The 21,926-nt window shown below is 35.2% G+C and overlaps 3 protein-coding genes across 4 annotated transcripts; 2 read left to right on the top strand and 1 right to left on the bottom strand.

Annotated features, from left to right (window-relative positions):
• Nucleotides 1-19: 19 nt before the first annotated feature.
• LOC110713069 lies at nucleotides 20-3,001 on the bottom strand. The gene is made up of 5 exons (XM_021891532.1): nucleotides 2,888-3,001; nucleotides 1,340-2,127; nucleotides 1,069-1,291; nucleotides 843-986; nucleotides 20-625 (listed from the first exon to the last, which is right to left on the bottom strand). The coding sequence occupies exons 1-5, from the start codon at nucleotides 2,999-3,001 to the stop codon at nucleotides 20-22; spliced, it is 1,875 nt and encodes a 624-aa protein (XP_021747224.1).
• Nucleotides 3,002-5,387: 2,386 nt separating this feature from the next.
• On the top strand, nucleotides 5,388-6,473 carry LOC110713068. The gene has a single exon (XM_021891531.1). The coding sequence runs from the start codon at nucleotides 5,388-5,390 to the stop codon at nucleotides 6,471-6,473; it is 1,086 nt and encodes a 361-aa protein (XP_021747223.1).
• A 6,049-nt stretch (nucleotides 6,474-12,522) lies between these two features.
• Nucleotides 12,523-21,511, top strand: LOC110713045 (DNA polymerase lambda-like). Of its 2 annotated transcripts, XM_021891513.1 has the most exons (14): nucleotides 12,523-13,042; nucleotides 13,171-13,308; nucleotides 14,549-14,935; nucleotides 15,281-15,356; nucleotides 15,438-15,568; nucleotides 16,105-16,167; nucleotides 18,578-18,757; nucleotides 18,863-18,916; nucleotides 19,740-19,828; nucleotides 20,074-20,164; nucleotides 20,378-20,458; nucleotides 20,665-20,732; nucleotides 20,960-21,044; nucleotides 21,138-21,511. In XM_021891513.1, exons 1-14 carry the CDS (start codon nucleotides 12,932-12,934, stop codon nucleotides 21,234-21,236), a joined length of 1,653 nt encoding a protein of 550 aa, XP_021747205.1. In that variant the 5' UTR covers nucleotides 12,523-12,931; the 3' UTR covers nucleotides 21,237-21,511. The 2 variants fall into 2 exon arrangements, with proteins under 2 accessions (XP_021747205.1, XP_021747206.1); XM_021891514.1 differs by lacking the exons at nucleotides 12,523-13,042; nucleotides 13,171-13,308 and adding an exon at nucleotides 13,541-14,120.
• Nucleotides 21,512-21,926: the final 415 nt, after the last annotated feature.

Below are 21,926 nucleotides of genomic sequence, written 5' to 3'. Positions count from 1 at the left end.
TTACTGCTAGAGGTAGGGGCTATTGAAGATGATGCTGCTTCTCCCAATGCTTGGGTCCAGGCATAGGCTTCACAGGTTCCTCATATGCATGCAGATATTTCTGTCTTGTGTAATACTCATGCACAAAGTCTTCTAGGTCCACCCTCTTGTCCAATATGCATGCATACCCATGTACACATGGAATACCAGTCAACTGCCAATGGTAACATGTGCAAGTCATGTTACCTAAGTCAACTAGCACTGTATCACCATTAAGCTCAACCTCATAGGAGTCTCCTCTTGAAACTTGCACTATACAGTGCCTTGCAGCCCTCTCAATCCTATCAAACAACTTAGTGACATAGGGCATGAGCTTCCCATCCATCTTCTTGGCTGCCTCCCACTTCTCATTATGCCTCTTCATCATATACCTTCTCAGCCACTCCATCTGAGTGAGTATTGGCTTGTCCCTAGCATCTCTTATAACAGCATTGAATGTCTCACAGACATTATTGAGAAGCATATTTGATTTGCAGTCTGAAGAAAATGCATGCCTAGACCAGTGCTTAGCAGGAATGTTATCTAGATACACATATGCATCTTCAGACAAGAAATGTATAGATTCCATTTCCACCTCAAAGTCAGCCTACCAGGTCATACCAAAAACAGCAGAATATAAATAAATGTTTCCTAATTCAGCACCAATGGTATCAACAACAATCAAAGCACATTAAACATAAATCAGGTATCAATAACAATCAAAGCACATTGAACAACAATCAAAGCACATTGAACATTAACTAACTTAGTTTAGACAGTTTGGCATCTCATTCATGCAACTCAAGTCAAGTTAATTTACTCACCAATGTTGTAGCCCTAGCAGCATTCCAGAAGAGGTCTTTGAAGGTTGATCCACTTAACTGAAGCTTGAAATTAGCCCAGATATGCCTGACACAAAACCTCTTCTCAACAAATGACACCTGCATTTCCAAGGCTTCAAGGAGACCCTGACATATCAAAAACCAACACATTAGTGAAGAACAACTCATATCATATTATGTAATGTGAATTAGGTATATGATGCCTCACCTTTTGTCTATCAGACATGAAAGTCCAACCACCACCCTCACACACATCACCAAGGTCCTTTTTCAAACACCCCAAGAACCAGCACCAAGTGTCCTTATTCTCCACTTCAACTGTAGCCCATGCAATTGGATATATGTTGTTGTTTCCATATTTGCCAACAGCCACAAGTACTTGTCCTGGGTAGGCTCCCTTTAGGTGACAACCATCAAGACCTATTAAAGGTCTGCATCCTTTAATGAAACCACTTCTCAGTGGCTAAAGACATATGTACATCCTCATAAAAAGGGATGGTTCTGGTCTGCTATCATTCACATCAACCACTATGCACACCCTAGAGCCAGGACTGTACTTAATTACAACTTTGCCATAGTCCCAAACTCTGGCATATTGCTCAGAAGCTGACCCATAAATCATCAGCTTTGCCCTAGCCCTAGAAAGCCATGCTTTAGAGTACTTCACTGTTATGCCCAAGTCACTCAACACCCTAGCTCTGAAACTTTTAAGATCCCAACTAGGGTTGTGCCTCCATTCCTCAACATACTTCTCAGCAAGATATTCAGCATTCACCATTGAATTCATTTTACTCCTCATACACATATGCTTAGGCCTAAAATCTATAATTTTCCAAGCTTCACTGTTGAACAATCTTCTAGCTGACACCTTAAGTCTGCACTTCTTAACCCTAACACTACAATTGCAGCTCCCTGCCAATTTACTTCTCTTGGAATTCCACGGACACTTACACCTTCTCTTGCAAAATGTGGTTATCCTTTTACCACCATTGTGCAGATAGTAATACTCATACCTGTTCTCTATTGCATGTATCCTAAGGGCTTTCCTTAGAATGGTGCTGTTGGGGAACCTCAATTTTTTCACCAGCTCAACTGGTTTTTTGAAATCAGTTTCTGCATGAAACCAGGGATTATCATCTTCTTCCTCATCTGACCCATGTAAAATTCTAAGCTCATCAGATTCAGAGCCTTCATCATGGACATCCACTTCCTCCCAACCAATGTCCTTACTTAATTGTTTTACTTCCTCCTTTTCCACACCTACACCCTGTGAAGTTTCACCCCCATATTTAACAAGCTGCAAGCTCTGCTCTACTGTAGATAAGATGCCTTCTCCAGTCTGCCTAGGCCAATCCTCATCATCATTGTTTGCCTCTCACTACTACAAAAATGGTCAAAGAGACCTGTCGTAAATGGCTTAAGAGACCTTTTTAGAGGAGGTCTCTAGCTCACAGGTCTCTTTGAAGCTGAACAAGTCTCTTTGTAATCAATAAGAGACCTATTAAGTAAGGCAACAGGTCTCTTTCCATGGAATTACCTCTTAAATTATGCAGGGAAAGAGACCCGTTATTTAACATAACAGGTCTCTTTGACCCTTATCAAAGAAACCTGTTCTGCTAGATAACATGTCTCTTTTAGCTTAATTGTTTTAAAAAAAAAAAAAATTGATAATGATATATTTATTAATTGAATATTTTTTTTTGAAAGAACTAATATGGCAAAAAAATTGTAAATTATAAAACGAAATAGTTAATGAATTCATTGAAATAATTTACAAGGATAGAACTCAAAGAAATAATTAACAAGGATAGAACTCATTGAAACAATTTACAAGTATAGAACTCAATAAAATAATTTACAAGTAACCATAACCAACAACTAACAGTCTAATTATATATCCAACCAACGATCCTTTGGTCGATTTTATTTATCCCTCCATTCATGAACTTCCTTGATCGAGAGTTTCTTGAATTTCTCATCGTCCTGTACACCATTAAGAAAATCAGTTATAAAAAATTAACACTAACCCATTTGAAGCCTTCATAAAAATCAATCAACTCTTCAGCATCAAAATCATTTCTATCATCCAAAATATAAACAAGAAAAATCATCAATTGATCCATCAAAACCAACATTAACATTTTTTTTCCCATACACCCTTTCACTTTAAAAAGAAAAATTAAACAAGAAAAAATATACCAAAATTAACATGCAAATGAAAAAAAAAATCAGAAAAAGAATTGTACTAAAAACCCCACCGGTCTTTAAAAATCCACCCCCAGCCCGTATAAACCACCCACCCCCAGTCCATATGAATCCCAACCACCACCGTCACCTAGCACAACAACCATAAAAAAACCCCGACCACCATAAAAAAATCAAAAATCCCCGATCCGTATAAATCACTCGAAGCCCGTATAAATCAACCACCCCAACCCCTGTATGAACAAACCACCCACTCTTCGTATAAACCACCCCCCAACCCCGGTATGAACCACACCTAATTTTTTTAAAAAAAATTCATAGCCACCCATTAAAATAACACTTACCCAGTCTAAAACTCAAAACCACCATGACATAAAAACTTCTTGTCAGCCGCCTAAAAACCATTAAAAATATAAAATAGAAAATAGAAAATGGTATTATACCTGCTATAGCTCTTCAATTATCACTTTAATTGCCCAATTTGACCGTAAAAAACTCTAGATCTAGAGTTTTTATGGTAAAAATTAACAATTAAGGATGAGGAAACGCCGGCGTTAAATAGGATGCGGCAACAACGCCGTTAAGGTGGAGGATGCCGCAGTGACACCGTTAAAGTGGAGGATCTTAAAGTGGTCGTTGAGAAGGAGGATGTGCCGTACTTTCTTGATCTAGGAGAAAAAGAAAAACATGAATTGAGAGGAGAAGATGTGGCGTAGCTCTCTTGCAAATGAAGAGAGTAGATGAAAGGGAGAGGAGCATATAAGGGTAAATGAGGAGATAGAGAGCCGTTCAATAAAAAAAAATTATAAAAAAAGAAAGTGGTGGACCCATATATATATATATATATATATATATATATATATATATATATATATATATATATATATATATATATATGTTAGAAGATAAATATGAATGCCTATAATTATTTGATTTGATTTCACAATGTTCACACAAGTCCAAAGACTTGTGAACTTGTGTGGCATTATATGTAAAACTCTTGGCTATATAAGCCATGTTACCGGAGCAATATACATAATCAATTTCTCCATCTTCTCTTACTCCTTTATAAAACTTTCTATCGGTAAAACTTTAACACGTTATCAGCACCAGTTTTCAGTCAGGTATATTTATACCTACTTATAAAAATTTATAACAAAATAATACTATATACTTCTAACTGTTTCGAGGAGTATGCTCTATAGTTGCCCATATTTGGGATCCTCTATAACAGAAACTCAAACATTTACTATATATACCTCAAAAACAACGGTGAAAGTTCTCTTACTTGTGAATTTACTACTATCATCTTTTGTTTATTCATGTTGATGTTTCTTTGTTTGATCCATGTTGATATTACATACTCATTTTACGTAAATTTTTATCTTAGTTATTTTAATTGCTAAGTAGTAGCTTTGCATGCATATTATTATTAACTAGATTAACAAAAAGATGCAGCCTTTTTTTATACTTATTATTTTTCTTACTTTTACATTTTTTTTTGTGTTTCTTTCCGTTTTCGAACCCATGATCTTTTATAGATATTAGGGCTCTCGGACCACTATGGCTTGCATTCCCAGTGTGATAACCTTTTACAATTATAAATATATATATTCAGACCATAATTTTTGTCAGTATATTAGATTGTTATATGATATTTTTACAGTTGTACAGAACAGTAACGGATAAACCTACCTCTATAAAAGGCGGATTTTTCCCCGATTTCACCACAAATCCCTTATCCCTTCCCACTTTTTATCCAAAAATCACCTAAAAAAAAATTTTCACCCCCTTCTTCTCCGATATGTTCCCCGACGACGGCAACCAAAACACCCAAAACACCCACAACTTCACTTTTGAGGAAGATTTAATGAAGATAAAACAATATTTCCTTCTAATTACGGCGCTTGTAATTTTATTAGTAGCAATATTAATTTTTGTCATTATGTATAAGTAAAACTCACTTATTTTGTCGTTTTAGTATAATAAAAGCTTGTTTTTGTTTTATTATGTATGTTTGTTGTTATTAATCATCATTGTATAATATTACCGTTATCATTATAATTATTGTTACTACTGTCATTGTTGTCGTTTTGCTGTTTTTTTTGCAACTAACATGATTAATTTTTGCCTAATCACATAATTACTCACAATAATAAACCAAGGGGGAGAAAAGACTACATTATTTATGGTTTATTATTATTAAATTTAATTATCACGTGTCTTATTAACTTAATTATAAATATGGAAGAACTAAACATGTGAGTTGTACATATAATTTGTTATTATAATCTAATTATCACGAAATTTGTTGTAGCTAAAATGGGAGACCTTATGAAAAGACAGTTCAGCATCTTAGATTTATCTGGAAAGAAATTTCTGGAATGGAAAGTGGACGCAATGATGAATTTGAAAGCTCAAGGCTTGGAGCACACTGTTAAAGAAAATAAAAGTCCCTCTGGTCAAACAACTGATGCTACCTCTTCTGCAATGACGGTTGAAAAACCTATCACTGAACATGATAAGGCAAAAGCCTTAGTGTTGTTAAGGCATCATTTATATGAAGGCCTTAAAACTGAGTACATGATGGTTGAAGATCCCAAAGAATTATGGGACTGCCTTAATGAAAGATTTGGACACCACAAAAGGGTGCTCCTTCCTAAGGCATTATTTGACTGGACAAATTTACGGTTCCAGGATTTCAAATCTGTAATAGATTACAATTCAACCATACATGAGATAGTATCTATATTGAGATACTGTGATCATCCAGTCACCGATGAACAAATGATTGAAAAAACACTCACTACCTTTCATGCAAGCAACATACTGTTGCAAGAACAATATCGTGAAAGAGGTTTTAAGAAGTTTAATGAATTAATGAGTGTATTGCTTGTTGCGGAACAAAATAGCGATATTTTGTTGAAAAATCATAATCTCAAACCAACTGGGTCTTTGGCCACTCATCATGAGGCAAATGCAACAAGTTCTTATCCACTCGAGGCAAATGCTGCACGAAGAGGTGGACGTGGAAATTACAATGGCCGTGGAAATTATCGCGGACGAGGCCGAGGACGTGGTAGAAACAATTTTCAAAGAAACAGTAATTTCAAAAATTTTGAAAAACAGAAGGGACAGTCATCTGGAAGCCACAAACAAACTCTTTCAAAAGGAAAAGACACATGTTACAGATGTGGCATGACAGGACATTGGGGACGTACTCGTCGTACGGCCAAACATTTGGTAGACCTTTATCAGGCTTCTGTAAAAGGCAAAGAGAAAAATGCAGAAGCAAATTATGTTAATGAAGAAAATGCTCCATGTCCTACCCTTGATGTGTCCGATTTCTTCATGGACAATGCTGAAACTGGGAATGATTTCATCTTTGGAGAAAATAACAATGCTTAATTAACCCATCTACTGATGTAATATATACTACGTTTTAATGAATTTTCTGATATGTATTTTAAATGATTAGTCATGTACTCTTAATTTCTATCATAAATAAAAGTTTGTATGATATTATTCTAAACTAATCTCATATTTATTTTATGAAGATATGGATATACCCGAAGTTGGTTCCGAATATCATTGCCTTTTGGACAGTGGAACAACACACACTATCTTAAAGGATAGGAAATATTTTTCACAACTAAAGTTGTTTCAGGCAAATGTAAACACTATCTCCGGGTCAGCAAAATTAATTGAAGGATCTGGAAAGGCTTGTATAATGCTTCCAAATGGAACAAAATTGATGATCAATAATGCTTTATACTCGAGTAAATCTCGAAGAAATCTCATAAGTTTCAAAGATGTGCGCCAAAATGGCTATCATTTAGAAACAATGACAACGGGTCAAAAGGAGTATTTATGCCTTACGGCAGGAAAATATGGCAAGAAACACATTTATGAGAAATTTCCAGCATACTCTTCGGGGTTATACCGAATAAACATACGACCCGTGGAAATCAATATGATATCTAAGCAGAAGTTAGATGACAAACATTTGATTATTTTATGGCATGATCGTTTGGGACATCCAGCAACTGGGATGATGCAAAGAATAGTAGCACATTCAGTTGGACATTCAATAAGAAATGTCAAAATTCCCCGATCAGATGAATTAACATGCTCTGCATGTTCACTTGGCAAATTAATAATAAGGCCATCTATGAACAAAATTGCTACTGAATCTCCAAAATTCTTGGAAAGAATTCAGGGAGATATATGTGGGCCAATTAATCCAGCATGTGGACCATTTCGATATTTCATGGTTTTAATTGATGCTTCCACACGATGGTCACATGTCAGTCTGCTTTCAAGCAGAAATGTTGCTTTTGCAAAATTACTTGCCCAAATTATCAAATTAAGAGCACAATTCCCAGATCATACAATAAAGAAAATAAGGCTCGATAATGCTGGGGAATTTACATCCCAAACATTTAATGATTATTGTATGTCAATTGGAATTGATGTTAAACATCCAGTAGCTCATGTCCATACACAAAATGGTCTAGCTGAATCACTAATTAAGAGATTACAATTGATTGCAAGACCATTATTAATGAGATCAAAATTGCCATCATCTGCTTGGGGACATGCTATAATACATGCAGCAGCACTAATTAGATTGAGACCTACAACTTATCATAAATTCTCACCACTACAACTTGTTTGTGGTAGAGAACCAAGTATCTCACATCTAAAAATCTTTGGTTGTGTTGTATATGTTCCTATTGCTCCACCCCAACGAACAAAAATGGGTCCACAAAGAAGGCTGGGAATTTATGTCGGGTTTGAATCCCCATCTATAATTAAATATCTTGAACCATTGACTGGTGACTTATTTACGGCTAGATTTGCCGACTGTCACTTTAATGAAGCAGTATTCCCAGCCTTAGGGGGAGAGAAAGTGGACCCACACAAGAAAGAAATAGAACTTATTTGGAATGCAACACAATTGTTGATGTTAGACCCACGAACAAATATGTGTGAACAAGAAGTCAAGAAAATTGTTCATTTACAAAGTGTTGCAAATCAATTGCCCGATGCATTTGTAGACACAAAGAAGGTGACAAAATCACATATACCAGCAGAAAATGCCCCTGCACGTATTGAAATCCCAACTGATAATAAGGCCATTGAGAATGAATCTCAAGCACGTAGAAAGCATGGGAGACCACTTGGTTCAAAATATTCTAAGCCAAGAAAATTGAAAAGATTGGATGGAATAGAAAATGAGACTAATGATGTTCCCCCGTCAGAAGGTCAAGAAAGACCAAATGTGGATGAAAGTAAAGAAAATGATGATAATCCAAAAGGGGACGAACAAGAAGACAACCCTACGGGGAATGAACAAGATGTTCAAAACATCGATAACAATGAAATTTCAATGAATTACGTCTCTACAAAGACTCAGTGGAATAGGAAAGATGTTATCGTTAATGAAACATTTGCAAATTCCATCGCAATCGACATCGTGTCTGATGAAAATGATGTTGAACCAAGAACTGTAGAAGAATGTCGACGTAGGAGTGATTGGCCAAATTGGAAGGAGGCAATGTTGGCTGAGTTAAAGTCACTTGAAAAACGAGAAGTTTTTGGAAAAATAACCCTTACACCAGCAGGTGTAAAACCCGTTGGATACAAATGGGTATTTGTAAGAAAACGTAATGAGAAAAATGAAATAGTTAGATACAAGGCAAGACTTGTAGCCCAAGGATTTTCTCAAATTCCAGGGATTGATTATGAAGAAACATATTCTCCAGTGGTTGATGCAACTACATTAAGATTTCTGGTAAGTTTGACAGTCACAAAAGGACTGCAAATGCGATTAATGGATGTAGTGGCTGCGTATTTGTATGGGTCACTCGATACGGACATTTACATGAAAGTCCCCGAAGGACTAAAACTACCAGAAAACCACAAGCCTAGACAACTGCTTTCCATAAAACTAAAAAGGTCACTTTATGGATTGAAACAATCTGGAAGGATGTGGTACAACCGTCTGAGTGAATACCTTATGAGAGAAGGATTCAAAAACAACCAAGTTAGTCCCTGTGTTTTCATAAAGCGATCACAATCAGGATTCGCTATCATTGCAGTTTATGTTGATGATTTAAATATCATCGGAACCCCAAATGAACTCGAGAAAACTGCAAAATACTTGATGAAAGAATTTGAGATGAAAGACCTTGGGAAAACTAAATTTTGCCTTGGACTAATTGAGCACTTGAGTCATGGCATTTTTGTCCATCAATCAAACTATACAGAAAGAGTTTTGAAACGTTTCTTCATGGACAAAGCAACCCCAACCAACTTCCCAATGGTTGTTCGTTCTTTGAATATGAAAAATGATCCATTTAGACCCCGAGAAGAAAATGAAGAGATTCTGGGTTCAGAAGTACCATACTTAAGTGCAATTGGAGCCTTAATGTACTTAGCTAACAATACTAGACCCGACATAGCTTTCTCTGTGAATTTGTTAGCCAGGCACAGCAATGCACCAACATATAGGCATTGGAAGGGAGTTCGACACTTACTCCGGTACCTACGAGGGACACAAGACCTTGGTTTATATTACCAACCAAAACAAGATGCTGCTCTCATTGGGTATGCAGACGCTGGATACTTATCAGATCCTCAAAATGCCAAGTCACAAAATGGATATGTATTCACTTATGGCGGCACTGCAATATCATGGAAATCAACAAAGCAGACATTGACCGCGACATCATCAAATCATGCAGAGTTGATAGCCCTCTATGAAGCAGGACGGGAATGTGTGTGGCTGAGGTCGATGATCAGTAATATCCAAAAGGAATGTGGAATGAACGCAATAACAGAAGACCCAACCATCATCTTTGAAGACAATACAACATGTATCGCTCAAGTAACTGAAGGATATATTAAGGGAGATAAAACGAAACATATTGCCCCAAAACTGTTCTTCACACATGATCTGCAAAAGGACGAGGAAATAAATATCCAGCAAATTCAGTCTTGTGAAAATCTTTCCGACCTTTTCACCAAATCACTTCCTTCGAAGAAATTTGAACAGTTAGTTCACAAAATCGGAATGCGACATCTTCGTGAACTATGCTGAGATCAGGGGGAGTATTATATGTACTGCACTCTTTTTCCCTTCGATCAGGTTTTTATCCCACCGGGTTTTTCCTGACAAGGTTTTTAACGAGGCAGTATACCAAAGCATATAATACTATATCGTTGTACTCTTTTTCCCTAGCTATGGTATTTACCCCATAAGGGTTTTACCTAGCAAGGTTTTTAATGAGGCAACAAATACCTTTCTGTATAATAAATATGGGCATTCAAGGGGGAGTGTTAGAAGATAAATATGAATGCCTATAATTATTTGATTTGATTTCACAATGTTCACACAAGTCCAAAGACTTGTGAACTTGTGTGGCATTATATGTAAAACTCTTGGCTATATAAGCCATGTTACCGGAGCAATATACATAATCAATTTCTCCATCTTCTCTTACTCCTTTATAAAACTTTCTATCGGTAAAACTTTAACAATATATATATATAAGAGACCTGTTAAGTAAGACAACAGATCTCTTATTTATTTCCTTTTATTCTCCCCAAATACGTGTTGGACCTTTTCACATAAAAGAGACCTGTTATCTCTAATATTAGGTCTCTTATATTTAAGAGACCTGTTGTATAAACCAACAGGTCTCTTAATAGAGGTTTCTTTGACCATTTTTGTAGTAGTGTCTTCTTCCCCAGGCTCCCAATCAATTTCTAGATCACTTTCATCTGAGCTTGATGACTTAGAACCTGATTCATCCTCTTCACCCAATGTCAGAGCCCTCTTTGTTTTTATTTTCCCACTTCCCTCCCTTACACCCTTTTGCAAGCTCACAACAACATCATCAACTTTTTCTCCAACCTTACCCTTCCCCTTATCAACATCTCTACAAAACCTAAGGCTTCTCCTCAATTTGGTCAAACCAGGTTCTGTTTCTGGAACTTTTCAGTAAGGAGTGAGGTATGTTGTGTTTGGGAAGGTTCTGTCTAGGTTGGGTTAGATCCAGTATCAATCTGGGTGGACAAATGGGTTTGAGGTGAGGTAGAGCATTCATTTGGTTGGGTGGGCTGTGTTTGGGTTGGATTGGATCCAGTTACAGTCTGCCTAGACACATGGCCACTGTCATTCAATGTGGATTGTTCTGAGATTGAGGTGGGGTTATTATCTTCAGCCACAATGCTTGAGGGGTCCTCAGTGGGGGTAGGGTTATCAGAAACAGTACAAAACAACTCTAGATACCTATCCCTGTGTTTGGCATCACTTTCTATCTTCCTTTTTCCAGTCATCCAAGACTTACCCTTTTCTTTGAAGCACATAACATATATATTAGGTACATCCCAACCCTTGTCCCTAATCCCTTCAGTACATAAATATCTCAAGTATCCTACTATCAAATAAGTCAAGGATACATTCCTTTTCCAGTAAGTGAACCCAGCTTCATACACTTGGTACTGCCCTCCTCCCCTACGGCTCTTTATCACAAAACCCCCAAATATTCTAAGCTTAATGTCAACCTCATTATCAACAACAGCCATTTGTTTTTATCTACAATTAATAGCAATAAAGAAATACATCAAACACTATTTTATTCTTGACTGTAACTAAATCAATTCAATTGATTAAGCAAAAAAAGCATTCTTAATGTACCCTCATACCCTACCACATGACTGTGCAAGCATCAATTTTTAATTACTTAATCAACGCTTAAAATAATCAAATGTCAGTAACCTAGGGTTAATTGCATATTCTACCAAAAATACCCCAACTACAATGCATTATTGCGAAATAACCACCATTGTTGGACCACTATAAGTAGATAGGTTAAGCGTACCTTCCAACAACCGTTGTCAGGCAAGATTCACTTCCCACAATGGAGATGACGCTTCCTCGCAGCAGATTCACTTCGACCTTCCACGCGCTTCAATTTGCAGAATTTAGAAATGTGAGAGATGGAGATGGTGACGGGGGAGAGAGAACAATTGAAGAAAAAATATAATTTGCCTCCTGCCTTCAATGAAGGTTGTTGAGAGCATTCAATGGAGGGGCAAGCAACAGTTAGGCAGAGCAAACGGTTCTAGGAGAGAGAAGACGAAAGGAAAACGTTGGGTAGTTAACTGCGTGGGGCCCACCAACGACAACTGTAACAGTTTCCATCATCTGGTACCAAATTCTAACAACAATGACTTTTAGTGGTAGTAAAATAAAAAAAAATATTTAAGGGGTAGCAAAAATGAAACTCAAGGTTTTTTATGGTAGCAAAAGTCAAAATTTCCTAAATTTTATTAATATTAAGTTTTTGTAATTTTTAGTCTGTGAAATAAGAGATAAATACTTTTTAAAATACGCATTGGAGACCGTAAAAAGTCAAATGAGATAAAAAAATAGAGATAGAGGGAGTATGTATTACTTAATTAAAGGTAATTATGTCTTGTATTTAGCTAGAGAATTCCCACAGTTCTATTACTTACCCTGAAATAGAGGGTAAATAATCTCAAATATATTCCCACTCCTTAATATAATTCTCATCAAACAAACATAAATTTATACGGACTTGGAATTAATAATTCTATTCCCACCTCATAATCCCACATACCAAACACCCGTTGACGGTTCGACCTTGTAACATCAACGATATCAAATGAAGCCCTTGCTTGGTAAAACCTGAATCTTTATTACTGCTGCAACAACTGCACAAATACTAACACTCTGTAGAACAAACTAAACAGCCCCCCCAATTCTACTTTAACTGGATTCAATTTCTTCCCTTGCCGTAGAATCCTTAATACCAGTAACTAAATCATTAAAAATGGCGCCAAAGAAGAAGAAGGAAACCTCCCCACCATCTTCTTCAGATGGCATGTTTTCTGGGATGTTCGTCTTCTTACTTGATGATGCGGTTCAACCTCGTCGATTGCAGGTCCTCTATTCTTTCTATATATCCCAAAAAAAGAAAAAAAAAAAAAAAAAACTAACTTTAGCCTTTTAATTTATGATTATATATAACTCATTGATTAAAGTTTCCATTTTTATGATTGTGGGTGTTAGATATGGAAGCAGAGATTGGAGCAAATGGGTGCTAAAATTGAAGGGTATTTGTCAAAGAGAGTAACCCATATTTTTGCCATGAATTGGAATGCCCTTAAACAGAAAATTGATTCTGAGCGCTTGTCTACCTTTAAAGGAGTAAGTTTGATTATCTTTCCCTCTTTTTTTTTGGTGTATAGAGAGCTATTTTGGACAATGATGTAGACGGAATTTGGTTGAGGTCTTGGTCTCTTGGGTACCAAGACTACCAACTAAGCTATTTAGTTGCTCCAAGAATTTTTTTGATTTTAATTTTGGTGTCGTGTCATTGTGTGTGTGTGTGTGTGTGTTAATTTCTTAGGACAAGGTTTTTCTTTTCTTTTTTGTAGATTGGAGTTATTTGTGATTGTGTTTGAATGTAATATTAAGGTTAAAAACAAAATAATTGCACAAAATGTTGGTATGATGATGAGATTTGATTCTCAATGACTATGTTGGTTTGTTTAAAAATGTGCAATGCATGTCCATAGTTAATAGCAATTAAAGGTCTACTTTGTCAACAATGGTTATCAGCTCAGTTTTAGCTTTAGAAGTGTATGGCATAGAGAAGTGCACTGTAATTTTAGGAAGGTGGAATGTTATTGGAGGATGGGGCAATGCAAATAGGAATAAGGCTAGGCCTAAGTGAATACTTCGATGTAGATTTTAGTATAATCAAGAGACTTCTGATACTTCTTTGTTGAGAACTTTAAATCGAGATCTTCTTTGTTGAGAACTTTAAATCGAGAGAGCTTGGTTGCAAGGTTTTTCCTAAGATTGTACCATGATGTAGCTTGCAAATTTTTTGAAATGATACTTTATAGACCGTGAGTGAGTTCATCGTATGTTACTCACACCCAAAATCTGATTGAGATCTTCTGATCAGGTAGTGTTGTGGAATGTGGATGCAAGATTGGATCCATCTACTTTCTGTGAGTTCCATCTTTTTTGTCTGTCTAATTTGAACTCGCTTTCCCATCATATGCTTGTGTGAGAATTTGATGAACAATCCCTTGGTTAAAAATGAGAAGTTTGATTAAACATTGTGTTAATCCTAGTTGAGTCTCAAAGTAACACTTTTATATGTAGTATTACATACTATTCAAAAAAAAAAATGTAGTATTACATTTTCTCTTGTCCTCCTTGACATTAAAGAATAATGTGCTGACAATAACAATACATAATGCATTCGTATTCCAGTTTCTTTTATAATAAATTAAGAATCATTGACTCCTTTTGTCATCATGCATCTCCAAGTCGACATAGCCCTTTGTGCAGGAGTACAATCAACAGGCTTTATTAGGAGCTGCAGCAGTGTTAATATGTTGTCACTTATGACAGATTTTGCTTCCATTCACAGAGTATATTAGCGTACCAGTGGTTGGAAGATAGTTTGAGATCAGGAGAAAAGGTATCAGAGGATTTCTACCTTCTCAAAGAGGAACCTAGTGAAAATGTTTCCCGTCAACCCTCAGGGGAGGTTTCTGGTAATACAAATGGAAACTCTTCGGGTAGTGAAGAGCCTCCACATCACAAGAAGCCAAGATCTTCTTCCCCCCAAAATTCAAATGATTCAACCAGATCTTTGCCCAAAGATTCAAGAGATTTGAGTGCTGAGAGCAAGGAAACCAGAACAAGTGATGAACTAAATGAGGAATCATATACCTCTAAGAGCTATGATGGGTTGTGCAACACCTTGGATTCACAGACTGCCTGTTTCAATGTAGCCGGTCTTCCAGATAACAAAGTAAATTTTCGTATTTTTGTATAATTAATCTTATGTTATGGTGGTATCCTGTATGTTGTCAATTGCAGACATGCATGTACGTAGATGCATATGCTGTTCTTGTGTTTGTTCAGGTGGATGTCTCCAATCATGAATTTTACCAATATCTTTTTTTCAATTCATCTTTCTTTCGTTTTGCCCCTCCTTTTCTCTCTTGGCAGGGTCAAAGGTTATATTGGTGCTCATGTAAAAGTTCATGAGATTAAAAGATTAGAAGCATCGAGTGTGTCTGAGAGAAAGTGCTGTATCAATCAAACTCATGAAGTTGTCTAATGGAATTTGTGATATTTATTCCTCCCATTTCAGGCTAGCACATATAACCCTCCTGATTTAAACAAGAATATCACTAATATCTTCAAGAAGCTTATAGACATGTATAGAGGTAAAATCTGTTTATAAAAGTACTTTTCCTTAGCCATTTCCAATCTACTGTTGCTAATATTTGGTTGTTTGAATGTAAAAGCACTAGGTGAAGATCGAAGGTCATTTAGTTATTATAAGGCCATTCCTGTGATTGAGAAGTTGCCTTTTAAAATTGAAAGTGCTGATCAAGTCAAGGGCTTGCCTAATATTGGGAAGTCATTGCGTGATCATGTAAGTGATCTGAAACTGAACAATTTTGGTTTTCAATTTATAATTCTATGGACTATTGACTGCTGTGCTACGCTGACTATGAGTTATGCAGCCTTACTGGATTTTGTATTTTTACTGAGCATTTTCAATTTTGAAATAGTTTTTTGCTTAAATACAATTATCTGTTTCATGTTCATATATAAATAATCATCTAGACATCTATTATTTGACATCTGATAGCGTTATTGTTTTTCTGCTTTATTAGAGTACATTACTCTGCTGTCTGCACTAACATCCCCCCTTCCGGGAGTCCTTCTGGACCAGTTTCCCTCTTGATTTTAAGCTGTCAAAGGATTAATCTTCATTCATATTGAGCTCTACATCAGTGGTGGGAACCATTGTGGGTTATGTTGTATAACATCTAGTGATATTTTCAATCCTCTGAAATTCTGGAGGATGAATTATGCTGATTTATTCTATTACTTCTTGTGGTTTTAGACTAAAAGTCCAGCATTTTTATTTATTTATTTATTATTTTTTTTTTTTTTCTGTTTCAGATACAGGAGATAGTGTCAACTGGGAAATTGTCTAAGTTAGAGCACTTTGAGAATAATGAAAAGGTAAGTTATCTTTTTACCTTAATTTATGCTTCTTTATACTCCTTATAATGTGAAGTTTTCTTCACCCTGCATGCTCTGTTTTAAATATAAATTAAGTAGTTTATCTTCTTAAATCAGCATGGCTTGGTTCTCAGTACATGTATTCAAACCTACGTAATTAGATCAAAAAAGGACTTGCTAAATATTGACATGTTTTGACTTTTGACACTAGTTACAAATTCTATTTTTGACTACCCTTTGTGATTTATAGTTATGATAGAATATAGCCATATGATCTTGTTAGATTTGTCTTAAAAGTATATTTTCATAATATCAACTTTTTATAAATTTTACTAATCGATTATTAGAAGTATTAATCATTGAACTTGTGCATTAATAACTGCGGTAAAGAAACATGTCAACTAATAAAAAACGGAAAAAGCATGGTGTTAGGATATATGCACAGGTTAATAAAGAATGAGAGTACTTTTGTGGTTGGCATTGTTATATATTTTGAAGATTTCCTACCTACTTTGACTAACTTTAGATACATATACTAGGTAATGCTTAACAATACTTGGTAATTATATTAATGTGTGATAGAAAACATAATGTAAGTAGGGAATTGAGGAAGTATAGAACTTCTTAAATTACAAGATAACTCAAATGAAGGAAATGATCATAATATTTATCAATTTTCAACAATGCCTTTGAACTTTATTTTACAATTTCATTCCCATCCAAATTTAGCTCTTATGTTTTGAATCCAAATTTAGCTTTCACATTTTAAATCCAAAATTTAGCTTTGTTTTCTCCTGTCATGGGATCAACTAAGCTAAGGAGCCAAATTACTTGCTTTTCACATTTAGGGTGATTAAGTATCTCTCTTACTCTCATGAACACATATCTCACAAATTTGCACAAGTCTTTTTTTTAAAGGAAAACTCAATAACTCAACTTACTCAATTGTCAACTTTAAATAAACATTACAATCTTATGCCCTTTATATAGGCTTATAAAGTCCTATGTTAACTAGGTTTTCTAATTGCAATAAAACCCTTTTTTTTTTTTGTCACATGTAAAACCTTATTCCTAAGGAATAAGTAAAAACATGCAACTTTCCTAAAAACTATACTATTCTTCTCGCCATAAAATATAATCTCAAGTCCCAATAGAGAACCAATTCTCCTTGTTGATAAACTCGAATGTTGTAGGGTATGTGACATAAGTATATCTCCACCAAGTTTCATAAGTCTTTAGTGTGAAAAGATATATTTAAATGGATGAACTAGTATTAGATAATTTTTAAGTTAGTTAAACTTAGGAAGATGTAGTTCGAATTTGTTTTTTTGTAGCCATGTTTGAACTTATATATTATTATACAATACAAAATGTGGGTATAAGAATCTGCTATTTCCTAAAGTGTCTTGTAAAATATATAAAAGTGGAGGAGAAGAGGTAATGTATTTCTATGCCAAGGAAAGAAAACAATGAGATTTTCTCTAGTTTTTTGAAAATAAAATCTACTTATTCTTTCTTCAAACTATATTATAGTGTTTTCAACCTATTGCTAATTCCTTAAATATATTTTAACATAAAATCAAAGTGTGGGAGGAGTGATAGTATAAATTTTTATGCTTATTTAAAGAGATTGAAACTATAAAATCATGCTTTCTTCTTTTTATATAATTTTTTTTCATTAAGTACATCAAACTATGTCTCTATAGTGTTTGTGATGCTTTATATAATGGTTTAAAACCAGTCTTGATTACAACTAAGAAAAAGTTAGAATATATATGGTTTTAAGAAAATATGCTACGCTGGTTTCCTAAAAAAAGTGTTTGGTTTGAGTTTATTTATGTATCTCACAATGATAGAGTATCCATAAAGCTATTAAAAATGGCTTATTGTTTGCTTTACCTATTCAGTTTGGATTACCTAGTTGTTGGATTGCAATTAATCCTGACTAAGCCATAATGTTAGGCTTTGCTTCAAGGTGTTCAGCCACTGACTCACTAGTGTCATCCTTTCTGTAAGAAAGGAGGGAGGGGGTGGGGCACCGAAGGTTGGGTTATGATTTCCACTTATGTCTTGTCTTTTTTGCTGGTTTCATTTGTGGTTATTATATTCATATGCTTGAATTCTCTCTTGTTCACTCCTCTGCTGGGCTAAGGATGGGAGAGCAGTTACACATCAATTGGTTTGGGTCCTATGATTCCATTTTAAAGTGTGCTATTGACTTATTGGTAATATAGCTTCCATTCTGGGCATCTTTTTGAGAGAACATATTTTATATTCACACTTCTCCATGGATTGAATTTAAAAGCAAATCTTTTGAGGTGTCTTTTTTTTTTTTTTTTTTTTTAGCAATTGTGTTAGTTATCTCTTTGACCTTATTTGATGAATGACCTCATTTGATGAATCCTTGTAGGTGAAAACAATATCTTTATTTGGGGAGGTTTGGGGTGTTGGTCCTACTACAGCTCAAAAACTATATGACAAAGGACATCGTACTTTGGAAGATTTGAAAAACGACCCATCTTTGACCAAAGCTCAAAAGTTAGGTTTACAATATTTTGATGATATCAAGACAAGAATTCCACGGCATGAGGTTCCATCTTGTACTTTTTGGATTTTCTATGCTCAAGAAGTAGTCCGTCTCTGAGATTGCTATTACGCTGTTTCATTAAAATCTTACACTTTAATGAATTGACAGGTTTCAGAAATGGAGAAAATGCTTCAGAAAATTGGAGAAGAAGTTCTGCCAGGAGTATGTCTTTTGATCTTCTCTTGGGATACAATGAATTTACTGTTTACTTACTTGGCTATGTACTTGTGTTGCACCCCTTGCCATCTTATTGGACTAGTGGGTGGGTGGGCGGGCAAGTGAGGAGTTGATTAAATGGTTAATGCCCTCTTGAGAATCTGCATGGTTAACACCAGTAGGTAGTTGCGGTTTTACCCGTAGCAGTTTTACCCATGTTAGCAGTTTTACCCTTTTTATCCCAAATTATGCCACTTTTGCCCCCTGATAAACTATGCTTATAAACTTGTATTTTCTCTTTAATATTTTGGATGCTTGAAAAATAGGGCACATCTTTTTTTATTTATTTGTTGATTTAAACATGACTGATGTTAATTGGATTGTTGTTTAGTTAATTTTCGTTTTTGGTAGTATAAATAAAATTTCAAAGTTTAAGAGGGAGATATAATCATAGGGAAGAAAATATAAGGGATCTCTTGACAGAAGATTGGCCAGATTCTGGCACAAGGTGGTGTTAAGTGAAATTTTATAATTAATTAAAAGATGGTTTTAGACAAAAAATTTATACAAAGGTTATTTTTTTCAATATGCAGACTTGAAAAGGTGGTTTGTGGTAAATTTTCCTTGATGGTATAATTGTATTATTGGGTACAATTAAACGTGTTCTGTGACCTGATCTTTAGATTAATTTGCTATTAGCCATTAGTTGGTAGAGTCTTATCCACTACAATGTATCAGTTAGCCATTAGTCCTTTATTTTTATTACTTGTATTAATATTTATGTATTCCACTAATGTTACCCTGGTATCTACTGTTTGAATTCTGGAAGGTGGTTATTGTGTGCGGTGGATCCTATAGACGTGGAAAATCTTCATGTGGAGATATGGACATCATAATTACTCATCCTGATGGGCAGAGGTAATTGGTAGTTTTTTGTATGGCCAATCAGTATACTACTTGCTGCATAAGTTATTGAAAAAAATAAATAAATAAAATCAATTAAAGAAAATGCTAGCCAACTTCAACTGTATACAGGTAATAAAATACATCAGAGTATAATACAGCAATAGTTCAGAGGAAAGATTAGTTTGCAAAGATATCTAGTTTGTTTTCTTTGTTTTAGCTAACATTTTGATACTGCGAAATGTGCACCTCTTTTTCAGTCACAAAGGTTTTCTAGCAAAGTTTGTTAGGCGTTTGAAAGATATAAATTTTCTGAGAGAAGACTTGGCCGTAAGTTATCACAGTGAAGAGGTAAACCTTTTTGTCTTTTGACAATTACCTTGACCATAATATTTCTTGCTTAACAAGCAATTAAAACTTTGATTTCTCTTGTGATAGTATCTGATGTATAAACCCCTTGAGGTTTACTTAGTAGGACCAGGTTAAGAAATGTTGTTTTGGACTACATGGCTTTGTTGCTGTACAGTACTTCTAATTATGCGTCTGTCATAAACATATATGCAGGGTAAGGATTCTGGAGTAGACACGTATTTTGGGTTGTGCACTTATCCTGGCCGAGAGCTACGCCATCGGATAGATTTGAAGGTATATCTTGCTTAGTTTCCTGCTATCTCTTTCCCTTTATGCGGTGCTCATGTTTAGGGTCCACGCCATACATTGCAACGGAAAATGAGCAACTTTTCACCAAGAGTTATTGTTAACCTCTGATACAAGCTTATAAATTGGTTTGATACGTGATAGTGTGGATGATGTTGGTAGTTGGTTGTTTGTTTTTTTTTTTTTTTGGCTAGGTGTTTCCTAAAAGCATATACCCGTTTGGGCTGATACATTGGACAGGCAATGATACATTGAATAGAAGGTATGTGCTGGTGTGCATATATGCAATGTTCAGATTCTCAATCTTTAATGTCATCTCTCTCGAATTTCATCTTCATCTTCTTTACTCAATATGACTGGTATCAGTGTCAGAAGTAATACTTGTATTAACGCTTGTCCACCAGAAGTGGGATGTTTTATGTAAAGGAGAATTTTCAACATGGAAAAAAAAACTGAGTATTTGTGTCATTGTGTGACAATTCTGTTTAGGCTGAGAATACTGGCATCATCAAAAGGGTATCGACTTGATGAGACGGGGTTATTTTTTGCCACCCAAAGTTCGGGCGGCCAGCGAGTAAGGATATAGTTGTTACTTTGTTGGAAACTTTCATGTTAATTATCTTTTTTCTGTATATTTATGTATGTTGTGAATTAACTGTTGTTCCAGGGTTCAAGAGGAACGACGAGTTTGCACTTTGATACAGAAAAGGAAGTGTTCGATTTCCTAGAATTTCCCTGGCTGGAACCACATGAAAGAAACCTTTGATATGCAACTGTTGTACTATTTGTACATGTGTAATTTTGTAGCTTGTGAATTTGGTTGTTATGTTAGTTACTACTCGTACTAATTAAGCATCCAAGAGATGAAATTTAGTTGGTAATATACATCTTTTTTTTTGCTAGATAAATGTACAGGAGAATCTTCACAATTGTACTGTGAAGCTGTAAAAAAAGTACTCCATATTTTGGTTTTCCTCAGCGTAGCTTATCAAATTATGCTTATTCAAGCAGAAGAGCAATAGAATTTCTTCCTTCTCTACATTTCTTGTGCCAGGAGAAAATTTTTGAAAGTTTGGAACTGTTCTTAGTAATTGGCGATGGTCGTGTGTAAAGGGTGAGTAGTTTATATATCCGGGTCAAATTTTCTCAACAATTACCTTCTTATTTTGAGTTCGGTGTTTGTCGTGATGGACCGTTATTTGGCATCCTTATCGAATTAAATGCTAACCAAGAGCCAGGAAGACTAAAACTTGTGTAGGGAGGTGCGAATGTGATGATATGCCAAAGGAAAGGCTAAGACTTATTAAAAGTAATTTTCTTCATACTAAACTATATAAGTCTACTGCTTGATTTCCTTAAAAAAAAAAGTCTCTTGCTCGATTTTCTTCATACTAAAATCTGGTCGTAATTAATTTTATTTTAAAAGAGGGAGAGTAGTAATGAGGTTATCTTAGTT

Source organism: Chenopodium quinoa, unplaced genomic scaffold (assembly GCF_001683475.1).
Source record: "Chenopodium quinoa cultivar QQ74 unplaced genomic scaffold, ASM168347v1, whole genome shotgun sequence".
In the NCBI taxonomy this organism is placed as follows: domain Eukaryota; kingdom Viridiplantae; phylum Streptophyta; class Magnoliopsida; order Caryophyllales; family Amaranthaceae; genus Chenopodium; species Chenopodium quinoa.
Note: the sequence above shows the minus strand (reverse complement) of the source record. Positions and strands in the feature narration are given on the sequence as shown.

Coding starts and splice junctions, on each gene's coding strand:
- LOC110713069 (XM_021891532.1), bottom strand. CDS start 3,001: ATGTTAATGTTGGTTTTGATGGATCAATTGATGATTTTTCTTGTTTAT. Junction 2,128..2,887: donor TTTATGAAGGCTTCAAATGG/GTTAGTGTTAAT, acceptor GAAACTTCACAG/GGTGTAGGTGTGGAAAAGGA. Junction 987..1,068: donor TCATGTCTGATAGACAAAAG/GTGAGGCATCAT, acceptor TTGATATGTCAG/GGTCTCCTTGAAGCCTTGGA.
- LOC110713068 (XM_021891531.1), top strand. CDS start 5,388: ATGGGAGACCTTATGAAAAGACAGTTCAGCATCTTAGATTTATCTGGA.
- LOC110713045 (XM_021891513.1), top strand. CDS start 12,932: ATGGCGCCAAAGAAGAAGAAGGAAACCTCCCCACCATCTTCTTCAGAT. Junction 13,043..13,170: donor TTCAACCTCGTCGATTGCAG/GTCCTCTATTCT, acceptor TGTGGGTGTTAG/ATATGGAAGCAGAGATTGGA. Junction 15,357..15,437: donor GCTTATAGACATGTATAGAG/GTAAAATCTGTT, acceptor TGAATGTAAAAG/CACTAGGTGAAGATCGAAGG.